At 43.3% G+C, this 17,393-nt stretch overlaps 1 protein-coding gene across 1 annotated transcript in view; it reads left to right on the top strand.

Annotated features, from left to right (window-relative positions):
* Positions 1 to 1,058: 1,058 nt before the first annotated feature.
* afg2a (AFG2 AAA ATPase homolog A) overlaps positions 1,059 to 17,393 on the top strand; it is a 171,040-nt gene continuing 154,705 nt past the window's right edge. Inside the window, exons 1-13 of the mRNA XM_080774826.1 lie at positions 1,059 to 1,299; positions 2,209 to 2,333; positions 3,346 to 3,503; positions 4,621 to 4,679; positions 5,226 to 5,338; positions 6,426 to 6,878; positions 7,533 to 7,771; positions 8,113 to 8,219; positions 9,003 to 9,132; positions 9,501 to 9,557; positions 10,333 to 10,456; positions 13,529 to 13,630; positions 14,908 to 15,061. Coding sequence (XP_080630952.1) covers positions 1,137 to 1,299; positions 2,209 to 2,333; positions 3,346 to 3,503; positions 4,621 to 4,679; positions 5,226 to 5,338; positions 6,426 to 6,878; positions 7,533 to 7,771; positions 8,113 to 8,219; positions 9,003 to 9,132; positions 9,501 to 9,557; positions 10,333 to 10,456; positions 13,529 to 13,630; positions 14,908 to 15,061 — 1,984 coding nt within the window. The 5' untranslated portion in view covers positions 1,059 to 1,136. The remainder of the gene's footprint in view (positions 1,300 to 2,208; positions 2,334 to 3,345; positions 3,504 to 4,620; positions 4,680 to 5,225; positions 5,339 to 6,425; positions 6,879 to 7,532; positions 7,772 to 8,112; positions 8,220 to 9,002; positions 9,133 to 9,500; positions 9,558 to 10,332; positions 10,457 to 13,528; positions 13,631 to 14,907; positions 15,062 to 17,393) is intronic.

Raw genomic sequence — 17,393 nt, 5'->3', positions numbered from 1 at the left:
CTCTCTTCAAACAGTCTGTTTCGACTCTCGAGAGACTAATAAAAATCAAACGTACATTTTATTTTAATCAAATAATCAATTTATACAGGATGCAAATGCCAATGCATATCATGTTGAATGAGCATGATGGGTCGATTGGTATAACATATCTCAAAGCTCCATTGCTGGTTGCTTATAGGTTAGATTAGAACCTCTATGGTTAGATCTCGCCACAGCCCACACTGGTGTCCAACTAGAACTTAAACCGATGCTTAGCCCCCTGCCCATCATCTTGTGCAGACCCCATATCCGACTATAGGCCTACTTTGTCACGATGACTAAGCCATTTAGATCTATCCGTATATGGGTTCTAACACATCGATCTGATGTCAGCACTCAGCAGTAGGTCAGCCTGAAACAAATAGGGATTATCATACTAGAGTGACATGTCATGATTATGTGACGTCATATAGCCCAACGTGCTAGTCGGATATGTCATATAGCCCAACGTACGTCCTAGACTCCTAGTCCGATATCCCCATGTATGGAGACTATCCAATAAGCAACTCTCCCAGATCCTATAATATGAATGGAAGCGAGAGTCTTCATTACAATAGGTCTATCATGAGTTGCAGTGGTGGAAAGTAAGCATTTACTCAATGCCTACTGTACTGATAATTTCCAATTCATTTTCCAATACCTTTACTTTAATAGTTTAATTACTTGTACTACATCTCAGAGACAAATGTTGTACTTTTACTCTACTACAGGAGTCATCGCCATGTTGGCTTGTGGTGGACATTTTTGTCAACATTCCATTTTTGCCACGGACATACAATTGAGTCGACAATAATATGACCATTATATATATGACACAGTATAGATAATAGCCCTGAATTACCATAACATGTGAGAGTGGAACAAAGGACCCCCAGGAAAGTGTTCTTCTTCATTCAGAGCATGCCAAGTTGCCAACACAGCATAAGAGAGGTGTCCCTTTAGGACTATTGCACAGTTCGAAGGTTCTTTACGGTAATATGGGCGGGACTAAACTCCAACCAGGAAGTTTACTACTTCAATCGTCGCATGCTTCTTGAATCTTGCCCCTTCTTGTTTACACATGTTTGCACTTTCACGTGTGGCGTGGAAGAGTTAAAATGTCCTCAAAGAAAAACAAAAACAAGTCGAAAAGAGCCAACGAAGGAGACGCTTCTTTAACCGGGTTAACGGACGACGAGCGGACGAGCCTGCAAGCTTTGGCTCAGGAAGGACAACGTCTCAGCAACAATTCACTCTGTGTGATAGATTTCATTGATAAGGGTAAGTTGATAGCAGCAGGAGTCCTGAAGCAGACAGAACAGAATTGACTATGGTAAAAAAAAAGAAGGAATTCATTAAATGCTCCAGCTCCAGGTACCGTTGACAAAGTTAGGCAATATAAATTAATTCATTTGGCTATCTATTTTTTACCTGTAGAAAGATAACAAGTTATAACATGAGGTCCAGTGTTTTTATCTTTTCATGTTTTAATTGTAAATGCATTGTGACAGAAAAAGGGAAAATACTAGCACAGAGTTTGCAGTTCAGTTTGTTTTCATAATGATCCAAGGCTGTCTTTGGACAAATATTGTTATAACCAGTAAGACATACACAGAGGGCACACATCCGCCTGGGCGACGGCAGACTGCTGGGCAAGTGCTGGTGCTTTGGCAGTGATGCAAATAGCCTGCATCCTGCATCCTTAGACTCACTAAATTGAGAAAGACAATCATGTCATCCTCCGGGGGTCCGACCGTCCTGGGATGCAGTAAGTCAAGACTCATAAAATGTCCCTGGGACCCATCTAATAGACCTCCCCTGTGTCCCCTGTGTGTGTGTGTGTGTGGGGGGGGGGGGGGGTCAGTCAGGAATTAATTCTCTACTGGCCATATATGGAGCATGTCTTGGTGTACAGGGTTTGATGAGGTCAGATCAACATATGGAATGTCTGAACAGGTCGTATATGGTGGCGTGACGTCACTAACGTGTCACAAGGCGTGGCTGACTCAGAGGGCCATATATGGTGGCGTGACGGATCGACGGACAGACAGGTTTTCATAGTAATCTGCGACCTTATCTTGTTTTTCTGACATTAGGGACCAGGTTGGAAACAAGTGTTCTCCCTTTGACATGTTATCTCTGGGAATGGTTGTCTTATTCATCCCTTTTGCATTCATGCATCGTTTACAGCAGATGACAAGACGCCTAAAAGAAGCAGATCATGTCTGGTCCAGCTGAGCCTCAATTCCATGAAGACAGCCGACATATGCATAGGAAGGCCAGTGTTATTGACGAGCAAGGCCGGACAGCAAGAGGTATGCATCTGTCATTGTCTACTCTACTTGGCTGTGTAAAATGTTTTCCACACACAAAACATTTCCTTGAGTTCTATAATTGTGAAGGAGCCATTATGCCTTTGGCAAGCCGCACACCGGTGTAACAAGCCAGTTAAATGGTAAAATGGTGCAATTTATATAGTGCTTTTATCCAAAGCACTTTACATAGATTGTTCATTACATTCACCCATTCACACACACATGGCGGAGGAAACTATGTAATGCACATCGGGAGCAATTCATTGTCTTGCTCAAAGGACTCTTGTTTAGCTTCTTGCTCAAGGACACTTCGGCACTAATTCTATGGGGGATCCCCGGGATCGAACTGGGAACCTCACAGGTTGCCATCCGGTTGCTCTACCAGCCACTTTACCCCTGAGCCCCTACCGCCCCAGGTATTGGGCTGCGCACACAGGGAGATCGCTGCACAGTTCGGTTTTGCTTGCAATAACAACATTATTATTAACAAAGTTATTCATTCTACTGTAAAATACATGGGGACATCATAACAGCAGTTATGGTCTAGACATTTTGTCATTGAATTCTGTTGTGTGTGATGTTAAAATCACCTTTCCTACCAGAGACCAGCGGTCACCAAATAATAATTATTATAATTAAGAATAATGATTATTATTAAGAATGTGACAAAAACAAAATTAATTCAAATTAATTAAAGGTTTCGTGCAATGCGTGGTGTGTAATTGATATAAAATAAGTCATTTTCACTAACGTATTAAGGCTCACAGCACAATATCTCCTCTGGCCAAGCGAGGATGATGTGTCAAATTCCGGGTAAGACATGATGATGATTTGATGCTTTAATTCCTGCTTTAATTACTGTACAAGCTTTTCAGATCGTAAGGCATTGTAACAGTGATTTTGATTGGACGGCTAATAATACCGGTGTGATTATGATGGTTTTGTACTACCGGTAATATAGCAATTCTAATTGGACTGCTTCTGTAAAACCTGACCCGTTTGCTCTCAACAGGTGTGTTTAGCTTGGCCTGTAGCCTCCTTCCCGGGCGGGAAAGTGGGCGTGCAGAAATGTGTGCAGAACAGCCTCCGAGTGAAGCCAGGGGAGGGAGTCCTGGTTCAGCCAGTGACTGGTCCTGTGCTACAGGCCCAAGAGGTGTCTCTCTCCACCAGGTGAGTGAAACCAGGGGAGGGAGTCCTGGTTCAGCCAATAGGGACTTTAAGCAACGATGGCTACGGCAGTCTGCTCCGGCAACCGGAAATGGATCAGTGCTCGATAGATTGCAAACCTGTTTGCCGTCACAGCCCTTTTTACTACGGCAGAACCTACACTTACACGTAGTGTCTACAACGCCATGTCATAACCATGTTTATTGAAATTATAGCTGTCATACATTTACACCGATTGCTCCATCACCTCTCTTATGCTGTGTAATGTGTTGGCATGCTCTGAATGAAGAAATAACACTAATACCATATGTCATATTAACCATATAGCTACAGCACCTTCCTCTTTCCACTGCTGATCATGTCCAGTGCTTGTAAGAATGAAGCAATATCGGAAAGTTATCTGACGTGCGAAAGTGTTTATGTTTGACACATGATGCATAGACGTGTCACCATGGGAACCAATGTCTCCGTCGCAGATGGCTGTTTGCTTAACGATTTTGACAGCTACGGCGACGGCGTCATAGCCGCTGTACCTCCGCCTAGCGGAGCAGTCCTGAAAACCGTTGTTGCTTAAAGTCCCTAGTGACTGGCCCTGTGCTGCAGGCCCAAGAGGTGTCTCTCCACCAGGTGAGACACTGTACTCTGTTCAATATGGCTATAGTGGTTAAAATGCTTGGGATGCTATATTAACACGTTTTACTGGGGGGGACCCCCGGCCCCTGCCCCCTGGAAGCCCTCAAGAACCCCACTTTTGAGAGGCACTATTCTAAAACAGTTTTCTGAAAAACCTATTGTTGCTATACTGTGTGTGTGCGTGCATGGAGTGCATGCATATTCATGGAAAACATTTTTTTCAAGATATCAACATTGCTGTGTATTATTATAAATAAAATAAATAATCTATACTGTAGAATAGATGCATGTCTACTCTTGAATATTGTCTTTTTTTGGTAAAGACTGCCATCTACTGGTAAGATTCTGACAATGGCCGTTCAACACATGCAGTATATGCTGTCTTTCTGTATTATCAGTAAATACAATTCCAAACAAAATACACAAGTGAAAAAAAGTTTGAAATCACAAGAACAAAAGTGTAATTGGAAAACCTTTGTTTGTTCAGGCTAAAAGACAACACACTTGATACAGATGAGTTCAGGAACTTCTTTCTCCGGTCGTTAGGTAAGTCACTGCATGGCTTCCAACGCCTCTGGCAGGGTTCTGGAGGCATTTGTCTGAACCACACTCTCCATAGACCAAAATTCCATTTAGCTTTAACCTCATACTACGCACCCTGTCACAGTCAATCCTCACAGCATTTCTTTGTTAATTTATTAACTATAGATTTTCTGATATTTACAGTTACACTGATGTCAGCTATTGTTGCAGCTATCTTTATTGTGGCAGACCAGTCATACTTCTGTTTTAGTGCTGTACGATTCTTGCTCAAATGTGAATCTCCACACGAATTGAAAGCATGATTCTGACACGATTCTCATATTTATATTTATAAAAGAAAAACACATAAACAAAAACATAAGAGTAACTCAAATTAATTGGACAGCCAACGAGTGCTGCACGATTCTTCACGATTCTTCACAAAATGAGATTGCAATTTCGATCAATTGTGCAGCACTACTACTGTTCCTTCATTGTAGTGATTAAAAAAGGTTAACCTCTACAGATGTGATATTAAAGGAATGTGTATTCCCCCCCCTGTGTAATTAGCCGGGAAAGTCCTTCTCCCAGGGAATGTCCTCTCTCTACGGTACTTTGGCCGGGCGTGCAACCTGCGCGTGGAGGCTCTGACAGGAGAGGATGGTGTCACTCTTCAGAAACGGGTATTAGTTCCTAGGACGTCTTGGGCACAAATTGTGTTAATAAGGCTGCAAGCTATTTGATTGTGATTATTCCATTGATTTACCGTTTCGGGGGTCCTTGACGGTACCATTTCTTTTGAGAAGAACTACAGATTTAGAAGTCATTAGTAGAATGGGCCTCAGAGGTCTAGTACTTCACTTGAGTATTTCCAATTTCCAGCACTTTTATTTCTACTCCGCAGAGGCAAATATTGTACTTTTACTCCACCAAATTTATTTGAAAACATACAGTAACCACTTCAGCACTAAATACATTTAGGCCATTTGAAAATAGCCGATCTACAAGCTCACAATGCATCGCATCGTTTGTAGATCTGCTATTTTCAAAACGATTTTTATACATTTGAGAACATTTGAAATAAGTGAAAAAAATCACACTCGTGTGAAGTGAGTGGTGCTCATCATACATCATCACAACCCGGCCAATCACAATTGGCGTCTTCAATTTTCTGCCCTCAGTTTTTATCCTTGATATGCACTCAGCCAATGAAATCACCGCTATGGGGTGATCAGCCAATCAAAATCATCGCTAAAATGCACACAAACAGACAAAGCTGGGCATAAGGAGGTAGTTCTTCCACCACTGACCCTTGCACCCCTACACACTAGGTGACTGGTGCTGACCTCCAAGTCAATTCTATTTATAGAGCACATTTAAAAACAACCAAGGTTGACCAAAGTGCCGGACAGCAGAAACAATACACAAGGAAAAACGGTAGAAACATTTATCACGAAATTAGAGGCCAAGGAAAACAAACGAGATTAAACGAGATTTAAAAATGTCTGCAGCTTTCACAACTAGTGGCAGGGTATTCGACCGAAGTCGCCTTTTGATTTTAGGTGAGTGGGAGGGATCTTCAGGACCATCTGGTCTGCTGATCTGAGTGACCTAGTGTAGTCGGAGGAATTAATGAGGGCAGATATATATAAGGAGGTGCCAGGCCATGAAGGGATTTAAATACAAACATTAAAACCTTACAATTCATTCTGAATTTGACTGAAGGGAAGCTAGGACGGGGGTGATGTGGTCTTGTCTTGTTGTCTCCAGGCAGGAGGTCCCGACACAGACGAGACCTCCGTGTCCAGCTCCATGCTGCTAGACTCCAGCATGTCGGCCGACGTGTCCCTGTCCCTGTCCCTGCAGCTCGGTCTGCTCACCGTGGACGACCACTGTGACGGCAGCGGGGCGCCGCAAGGCCCCGCCACCGGAGGGCCCGGTCCCGGCGGTCCCAGTGCCAGCAGCACCCCTGTCGGTCCCGGGGGTCCCAGTGCCAGCAGCACCCCTGTCGGTCCCGGGGGTCCCAGTGCCAGCAGCACCCCTGTCGGTCCCGGGGGTCCCAGTGCCAGCAGCACCCCTGTCGGTCCCGGGGGTCCCAGTGCCAGCAGCACCCCTGTCGGTCCCGGGGGTCCCAGTGCCAGCAGCACCCCTGTCCGAGCGACGTGCCACCTCCTCCCGTCCCCTTCTTCTCCTTCTCCTCGGACTCCTCCCAGCCACTCTCAGGTACAGTATATATAGGCCTGTCATAATTCTTACTCGCCCCAATCGCAGTTCAAGGTTGTACTTTATTGTTACATCTTGTGTACAGGTACATAAGAGTCAAACTTATTTTTGTTTTGGCTTCTTTACAGCCGCATAGTTATTTTGCATAGTCGTCACAGTTGGTTCCACGTTGAGACATGTTCATGCATTTTCAAACATTTTCCAAATATAGCAGAAATAGTGGAACAGATCAGCTATTTCCGCTATTATATATTTTTTAAAGTATTAAAATGACTATTTGTTAGTCATTTCTTATGAAGTTATTTGTCTTAGCTGCTCTGTACAATTTTTATTACAAAGCCTAGAATGCAAACGGAAATACATTTTGTATTAATTTTGTTCAAGGTTGTACTTTATTGTTACATATTGTGTACAGGTACATAAGACTTATGTACTAAAGAGTAAAACGTCCTTCCTTCCAGACAATGCAGCAGCATAGATAACATAACACCAAACGGCAAACACAGCAAGCACAGGAAACTATGCGATCGAATAGAGTGCAAGAAAGTGCAAACAAAGCAAACCGTGTGTTCAACACAATCAACAACACAACACAATTCAATCGTTAATCGCAATAATTTGCATGACGATTAACAGTCAAGTTTAAACTCTCAGGACGAGGAGGACACCCCCTCCTCAGAGTCCAAGGATGAGAGCTCTGTCATCGGCCAGGAGAGCTCCTCCTCCTTGTTGAGCCCGGAGCAGGCAGAGAAACAAGCTCCCACAGCACCCCCTGGTGGAACTACAAGTGGTGACACGTTCTACCGCGTCTCCAGCGCCACTAAAGTGAGCTTCAAGGACAGACGAGGAGGAGACAGGCAGGAGGGGACAGGGGACGCTGAAGAAGACACCAGGTCAGGGATGTTAATAGTTCATCGGTAGTCGTTAACAGTTAATAACTAATCGTAATTAATCGAAAATTATGCGGTTCTATCATTGGGTGGTTTCCCGTGAATGTTGGCCGAGGAACGCACATGCAAATATGCCATTGCCGGGCCCTGTATCGTCAATGGTCAAATAAATATTTGATTAAGGAATATAATATGCCTTTTGTATTATTTCTGTAAATTAGTTTTCTTTTGTTTTTACAAAAAAACGCTGCTTATCAACTAACCGGTTAATCGGTCTTTAACCTTATCAAAACGTATCAATCAACTATTAATGCATTAATCGATAATTCACATCCCTACACCAGGTCAAAGGTCACGTACAGCATGATCGGCGGCCTCGGCAGCCAGCTGGCCACGATCCGAGAGACGATTGAACTTCCCCTCAAGCACCCCGAGCTGTTCTCCACCTATGGTATTATATGTACTCTGTGTTCCACTTCCCCTCAAGCACCCCGAGCTGTTCTCCACCTATGGTATTATATGTACTCTGTGCTCCACTTCCCCTCAAGCACCCCGAGCTGTTCTCCACCTATGGTATTATATGTACTCTGTGTTCCACTTCCCCTCAAGCACCCCGAGCTGTTCTCCACCTATGGTATTATATGTACTCTGTGTTCCACTTCCCAACCTCTGCTTACAACCAGCGTCGCCCCCCAAAAAAGGAGAAAAAAGACAAAAGCGGAATTTAATATTGAAATATTACTACAGGTAGTTCTTCTGACCAAGCAAATGGTTTAAATTTGCTGAAATGAGCATGACAGCACACCTAGCCGCTAATAGAAGATTTGAGAACGGAATAATCACATTAGAAATATCATCAGTTGTGCTGAAGTGAGGGGCGCTAATCATTGTACATCATCAAGAATGTTGCTCCCTTATTGGCCATGGGTTCCCACTGACATACCCAGCTGATTTTCTCAGACAATGATGTAAACTCTCCATTCATTGTCAATGGCATTTTTTATGTTTGTTCAGACATCACAAACATTAAACAATAAAGCTGTTTATAGGAGGAGCTAGTGCCCCTCAAAAATAGCCGATTTACAAGCTCAGAGCTTATTGGCCGCCGTTTTGTTTAATATCTGAATGAATATAAACATATACTGTAGGGTTAAAGTAGTTAAACTTTTACTCATTTTTCTGGGGGTCCCCGGACCCCACTTTGAGAAAATGTTAACGCTGTGTTCCATTGCAGGCATCGCTCCCCCCAGAGGAGTGCTTCTCTATGGTCCGCCTGGCACAGGGAAGACTATGATTGGACGAGCCATAGCCAATGAGGTCGGCGCGCACATGACTGTAATCAACGGCCCGGAGATCATGAGCAAGTATGGCCATATTCAGAGATGGATTATTCAGGACACTGTTTCTCAACATGTGGTCCAGGGACCACCAGGGGTCCAAATGAACCCTGACAGGTCTGTAACTCTGTGAGTGTACAGATTGAACCAAATGAACCCGTAACAGGTTCATTTGGTTCCACCTGTACACTAAATTACCAACATGGGTTCCAGAGATAAGTTAGATAACCCATTTTACACTCTTGGAGTTACAGACCCATAAGACCCATTGTCCCCAGATTGATATGTTTTGTACCCCCAGAAGAGAAGATTTGCGTTAAATGCAACATTATTCAAGATTTTTTCTTTTCTTTTGGTAAGTGAATGGAATCTGGATGTTCTACATATCTTTTTAGATTCTACGGTGAAACTGAAGCAAGGCTGAGACAGATATTCAGTGATGCATCTCAAAGGTAATCTTTGTCATTAATGTTGCTAGTTTTATTGTTGGTATATGGTTGGTATATGGTGCACTATAATCCCACTGCTGCCTTCACTTCATACTAGCCCAATATAATGCAAGCTCTGCCCCTGACATTTGAATGTTCTTATAATCTACTAAAACAATTGATCTGATAAGCACTACTTTAAACTTTGTCATACAGTACAACAGTGTTGCGCAAAGCTTCATTGTCGATGTTTTTCTTTATTTTTTTTTAACCTTTATTTAAACGGTAATAACAAATTGAGACTGAGTCTCTTTTGTAAGTGGGAACTGGCCAAGAGGCAGAAACAAAATTACACTTCAATGCTACATCGTACATGTCAAATTACACAACAGCCAAATAATACATCCATGACATACCTCAGGAAACCTATAAAAAGTATACAACAAATCTCCAACAATGGTACACAGTTACCGGGCGCAATAAATTGTGCACAGAGCACATACACAATGTACATTTTAAACAGGAAAACAAAAAATATGGGCCTATGCCAAGGCTAGTACACATCCATGTGCTTGTGTTGGACTGTACATTTAAGATGATGTACAATCTCAGAACGCATCGCTATGTGACGCAGTGTGAGCTTGTAGATCAGCTATAGTATTCTGTATTTATTTCCGTCTATAATGCCCCCCCCACTAAAGAAGAAAAAAAAAATCCCTCAAATCTTTTTCTTTTTTTTTGTATCATTCAATACATCAATTGAATCAACTAATTGGATGAACTTGTTGACCTTTGATAGGCGTCCTGCCATCATCTTCATTGACGAGCTGGATGCTCTGTGTCCCAAACGAGAGGGGGCACAGAATGAGGTGGAGAAACGGGTGGTGGCCTCCCTCCTCACTCTCATGGACGGGATGGGCGCGGTAAGTAGCTTTTCTTCATATAGGCCAGTGGTTTTCAACCAGTGGTCCTTGAGGGGGTTCCAGCTTCCATGTGGTCTCCAGCTAAATGAAGGAGAGTTGGTAACCAAACTGGATCTTTAACTCTTGAGAGCGTAAAATGAAACCCGGGTCCAATACAGCATGGAATTGTGCGATTTCTAAATTTCATCAAGTGGTGGTTCCGTGGCTGGTTCACTCTAGGGCTGCGGTGGACCCGCGATGGAGTTGTTTTGGTCCGCGCAATGTTAGGAATGGAATTATAACCTCCCAAACACTAGATTTTGTCTTTTTTGAGCAGAAAAAGGAGTACTAAGCGCACGTGCGTGCATGTCGGATCCGTATGTAGTCTAACATGTGAGTAAAAGCAAAAAAGATATTTTTGAGTGGTGCAACTCCAAGGAACAGCAATGTCCGTGTTCACCTATGTGTCTATGTGTCTATGTGTCCGTGTGACGTTAATGAGCACGAGTATGACTATTAGTACCAGTAGGGGCGCTGTTGTGCCAGAAACGGTGAGAGAGTGCTGCACTATTGCCTGCTAATGAGAGAGAGAGAGAGAGAGGGGAGAGGGGGGGGGGGGGAGTTGCACCACTCAGTTCACACGGGTGTGATTTTCTTTTAAACCGCGGGGTGCTAAGGACGTGTATCGGCATGTTTTGGTCCTTTTCAATGATATAAAACGGGATCGCTGTAATCCATTTTTTGACCGCTCCCCGTTGCTAGGCAACGCCTTGTTCAACGCTCCAGGACATGTTTTTCTCTGTCCATGGTTTTGATCAGAACGCTGATGTTCTGTCCTCATTTCTGACTCATCCAAGCATCTCGTTTGGAATATAAACGCTTCAAAAGAGAGATGAGACTTGACAGCCGACACCGTGAGGTAGTGATGGACCTATAATGTACCTCCCGGTTTTGGGGGGAAATGGAAGGCGGGGCTTTTCAGAGTAAAATCTGCCTTATCTGCTTGGCACTCTTAGCTCCTTTATTTTGACAAACTCTGGCAGCATCATAAGTGTTAAGTGGTTCCTGTTGTCATCCATCAAAATGGCCGACGTGAGAAGTCTCTATATTGGCTCGCTCTTCTTCGGTTGGAAGTCAGATCAGATGTTCTCCCTACTCGCTCATAGCCCCGTAGCCGCGTAGCGTATATTCACATCCAAAGCGCGGCCTCATTTTCTGACGCGAGCCTTCGAGGGATCCGGAGCTACCTTTGGCTGAACCTTTATTGACTATCTGATCCACACATGCATGTGGTTTTTTCATTGAATGCTCAATGTGGAATACGCCCCCCCCCCCCCCCCCCCCCCCCCCCCGCCACACGCAGCAGTTTTGATTCCCTCCTTTCAGAATATACATTTCCTCATTGGAAATGCAGATAGAGTCATGCAGAAACCATCTCGCCGCACGTTGGACGGCCTTCAGACGGCCTTCAGACGGCCTTCAGCCTCGTCTTGTCTGTCTCTGGGGTGTCGTCTGTCTGGCTGTTCTGTACAGTACACCACTCAGCCTGATGATGAGAAAAAGAGAGCTGGGGTCAGCCCAGATTGCCCTGCAACACCCCCCCCCCCCCCTCCCTTTCCTTAAAGAAGCCTGGGAAGCAGATCACGGCGGGTTACCGTGACCTGCCAATTCGGCATCACTTTATCAGCAGAGCACATCTCCATCTCTTTAATCAAAACATAGAATGGAAAGCCAAAGGCAGAGGAGGAGGAGGACAAAATGTCTGTACGTGTCTTCCGCTCTACTCTAGGGCCTGCATTGCAACCAATCCATTCATTTCATAGCCATTGTTCTATCCATGACATTTTGAGTAATTGAGAAGCTTTGTTTTTGTTATATTCAACAAATCAACGTGATTCTTTTTTTTTTTCCATACAGCTTTGGTCCCCACACGTCTCATATTTGCCATTGACAATGAAAGGAGAAATTAGGTCAAATGTCTGCCAAATATGACGTACATTTGTGGCAACACAAACATTAAATGCCATTGACAATGAAGGGAAACTTTACGCCATATGTAGAAGAGCCCTAGTTCTAGTCTCCCCTGGGCCTGTTCCAGCTGAGGTCAGCAGTGCTGATTGGTCACTGCAGAATGTGGAGGGAGGGGGAGGAGGGGGGAGGAGTGGGGGGACACACTTCCTGTGTCCTCGGAATTCCTGCTTGAGCTGGAAATGTGCACCTCTCTCGCATCCCCATGGTATTGGAGACGGGTGGAAAAAAGCCAGCATTTCTCTCCCCCTGAAGGCAGACCACCATGAGAGAGACAAGATACTGAGGCGTATACTATAGCTCCATAATAATCTGGGTCCAATATTATCTGCAAGACAATTTAAGGTTTTGTTTTGAATTCGTCTCTTAGTTGATGTTGTTGATCTCAGAAAAGTGTCGTTCGTTCTCTTCCATATATATACTACTTCAATCTGAAACAATACCGATTACTTATCGTCTCCGTCAGGTGGATAGTATACGTGCTATATAAATGCACTGTATACAATTTTACCTCCCAGTTGGCCTGAGATCAAATCCCATTCCCACTCACATGCCTCCTTCACCGTGTCCGACTCTTCTGATAATGACTAAGGAGGGAGGAAAGCAGGCTGCCAACCCGTCTTAACTACGACGTGTTGTGAGCTTGTGTACAAAGATCTGCAATTTGAGTGTCCACCCATCGTCACAAAAAGCTTTATCCACGACATGACCAGAATAGGGATGCTAGGGTTAAAGTTAAAGTGGTTAACCCATTCAGGACGGGAATGTTTAAGCATTATGTTACAAGCTCATCTACGAGCTTGTAGATCTGCTATTTTTTCTTCTGGGGGGGGGGGTCCCTGGAACAACATATTTTCAGATGGGGGTCGGCGGCCACTTACATATAATTCTGGGGGTCCTTGACATGAAAGGGTTTGAGCACCACTGGCAGAGAAAAATAGGTTTTTCAGAAAACTGTCATGATTTAGAAGACATTTTTAGAATCTAGTCTCGGGTCTAAAGTGGTTAAAGTTAAAATAACTAGTTGGACCTCAGTGATTCTGACTGTACTTGTCTTTATTCCAGGAAGGGCACGCGGGACAAGTGTTGGTGCTGGGGGCTACAAACCGACCCCACGCTCTGGACCCTGCCCTCCGCCGGCCTGGGCGCTTCGACAAGGAGCTGGAGGTACAGTAGGCCTGGGCCATATCACGTCAAATAGTATACAACGCAGTGTTAACCTATTGAGAGCCGAGGCCTCTACAAATGCCTTCAAAATCAGTGGTTCTCAAAATGGACCACAATCTGAAAACATTTTGTACACTTTCACTTCCCAAAGTAGCACATGTAATGTATATCTGCTATTTTTTTCCCTTCTTTTTTTTTTAAGAACCACTGTTCACACCTGTGTGAAGTGAGTGGTTCAATTCTGTGTTGGGGGTCCTGACCCACAGGAACGCGGCCAGGGTGCTGGCCCGGTTACGGCAAGCCGCCCCGCGTCCGAAACGGTCGAGAAATGACAGAGTTACCGTGTGGGGGTACCCAGGGGTGTACTGTACTGTACTGTACTGTACGATTCTTAAACAAAATGTTTCTATGTCAACCTTTTTCATGTCAAGGACCCCCTGAATTATCTGTATTTGGCTGTGGACCCCCATCTGAAAATATGTTGTTTCAGGGAGCCCCTCACAAGCAAAGATTTGAGTTAAAAAACGTTCTCTCTGAAAGAATATAATTATATTCAAAGATTTGATGCACATTTTCACACATTTTGAAAAATAGCAGATCTACAAGCTCGTAGGATGAAAGTCACCATCTCTCTCACTCTCTCTGTGGAAATGTGCAATAAATGTTTACTGCAATATGTACTTCTGCTTGGAACATTGTCCTGTGGTGTTTCGCCATGTATTAAATCCTGACTATTTTTTATTTTACCACATTGAAACCAAAGGCTGTTGATGTGCCGCATGTGTGTTTCTGTACTCTAGTCAAGGGGTTCTGCATTAGAGCAGTGGTTCTCAAAGTGGGGTCCGGGGACCCCTATTGAGGGAGTTCTAGGGGGTCCCCAGCTAAATGATAGTTTGGAACCAAAGGACCCTTATGGGTCTGTAACTCTGAGAGTGTACAAACAGAACCAAATGGACCCACTAGGGTCCATTTGTACACTCTCAGAGTTAAAATAACATTGATTTTACGATATAAATTGTGGAAATGATGCCATTAAATGGGGCCCTGTAGACTAATGCATGTCAAACTGGGGGTCCATGAAATTAAATGGGTTGAGAATCACTGCTAGAGCCAGAATGCCATAATAATCTCTTATGGGGGTCCCTGGCATATCTCTTCAAATGGGGGTCTCGCGGGCTAATTGGTGTCATGATTGACATGAAAACGTTTATGAACCAGTGCATTAGACGACGACGATGTTGATTGATTGTGTGTGTGTGTGTGTGTGTGTGTTCCAGGTGGGGGTCCCCAGTGCGTCGGAGCGGGCGGACATCCTCCAGAAGCTGCTGCTCTCGGTACCGTGCAGCGCCTCGTCAGAGCAGCTGGCCCTGCTGGCCGACTCCGCCCACGGCTACGTGGGAGCCGACCTCGCCGGCGTCTGCAAGGAGGCAGGCAAGTAGCACACACTGTTCAAAGTACTCAAGCCACTGCTGATTTCAGCCATTTCGATTCCAAGAAAATGTCAGCTTTTTTCAATTCAATTCAATTCAATTCAATTCAATTCAATTCAATTGACATAAAGTTCAATTGACATAAAGTTGTCTCAAGACACTTTACATGTAGGGCAAAGGACTGACAGAAATTGGATCACATCTGAACTCATAAGTCTATTTAGACAGAGAGACAATGCCTGGGCTTCATTTCGCAGGACCAAGCTTCCTGATGACTGGGAGAAGTACAGACAACTGAGGAATAAAAGCAAAACTTTGACTAGAAATGCAGAATCTAATTATTATAAGGAATCGCTACAGCGTGACTTTAAAAATCCAAAACAATTTTGGAGCAAAGTAAAATCCCTAACAAATCCATCTGCTAAAACCACATCCTCTAATCAAATAAAAGTGAATAATGTGATATTACATAATCCGCAGCTAATTGCTCAAGCATTCAATCAGCACTTCTCCTCAGTTTGTCCTCCACCAACGCCTGACCTGCCTTTTGCTTTTAACAACTTACAGACAAATAGTTCCTTCTCCTTTAGGAAAATAACACCAACTCAGGTATATGATGCAATCAATGACTTAAAGGAGAGCAGTGGACCTGGGTTAGACAATATAGAAACTAAATTTCTCAAATTAGCACCTCATATTCTTATGTACCCCCTTTGTGATCTTTTCAACATGTCACTAACCACCTGTCAGATACCTGCTGTATGGAAATGTGCTCGTGTCACTCCCTTGCACAAAGGAGGCGATGCACTTGAACCCAACAATTATAGACCCATCTCAATCATCTGTTCAATTGTAAAGACTTTTGAAAAGCTAATCTATAATCAACTATCACACTACCTTAACATGAACAATATCTTATCACCCTATCAATCTGGATTTAGGTCAAATTATTCCACAACTACTGCTTTAATGAAACTTACAAGCGATATTACATCAGCATCCGCCAATAAAAAATTAACTGGAGCAATTTTCATTGACCTTTCCAAGGCTTTTGATTTGGTAGACCACTACCTCCTTTTAGACAAACTGTACTCTGTTGGTTTATCTCGTAATGCCTTGCTATGGTTCAATTCATATCTTCATAATAGAAAGCAATGTGTCGTTATACAAGGTTGTAAATCGGATTTGACAGTTCAGGAACGAGGCGTGCCTCAAGGTTCATCCCTTGGACCACTTCTATTCACTATATTTATCAATGATCTGCCTTCAATCTGTTCCGCATGTAATGTTCAACTCTATGCCGATGATACGGTACTATACACCTCCAAAACCACTATACCAGAGATTGAATCAGCCCTACAATCAGACTTTAACACTTTACAAAACTGGCTAGCAGCCAACAAACTACAACTCAACAAAAACAAATCTTTCACAATGATCTTTGGAACACGTCAAAATATTAAATCTAAATCTTTAAATCACTCCTGTTCTATTACCAGCCTGGATGGTACTCTATTGCAAGGAGTTGAACATACTAAATATTTGGGCATGTGGCTTGACACTGAACTCTCATTTAAATGTCACATTGACCACATTATAAGAAAAGCTAATTTCAGCATTGGAGTACTATATCGCTCTAGAAACTGCTTCTCATTCTCTGTCAGAAAAAGACTAGTTCTACAACTTATCTTACCCATATTTGATTATTCTGATGTCGTGTATCAAACCGCATCCAAATCCAACTTGAACAGTCTCAATATAGCTTACAACAAACTCTGCAGATTTATCCTAGGTTGTCCTTTTACAACTCACCATTGCACTATGTATGATAATCTTGAATTGCCCTCTCTCACTGTAAGAAGACAGCTTCATTGGACCCAATTTATTTTTAAATGTATACACTTCAACTATCCACAATATCTTAAACAGTTTCTAGTACCATCCACCACCAATTTTCAGTTGAGGCACTCCGCCCAACCCTATTTTTCTGTTCCAGCAGTCTCCAATGCATTAGGTAGGAAAGCATTCACATTTAAAGCCCCCTCTGATTGGAACAATTTACCAACACATATTCGAACCATCTCATCCTTTACTATGTTCAAAAACGCAGTGTCTTCCTATTTCACGACCTCATGTACATGCCCATGACCATCTCACTCCATTTGATCTATTATGCATTACTTAATATTACTTACTCCTCTTGTTCCCAATCGGACATAAGGCTTCAATAGGTTTGTTCATTGTAGTTTTATACTTTACTAATATATTACTATACGCTCATTTGCAATCAATAAGATTAACTTAATGCTTCTCTTCACCAAAAGTTCTCCAAT

Source organism: Protomyctophum bolini, assembly GCF_963924005.1.
Source record: "Protomyctophum bolini genome assembly, chromosome: 10".
In the NCBI taxonomy this organism is placed as follows: Eukaryota; Metazoa; Chordata; class Actinopteri; order Myctophiformes; family Myctophidae; genus Protomyctophum; species Protomyctophum bolini.
This window is presented reverse-complemented; position numbering and strand designations above follow the sequence as displayed.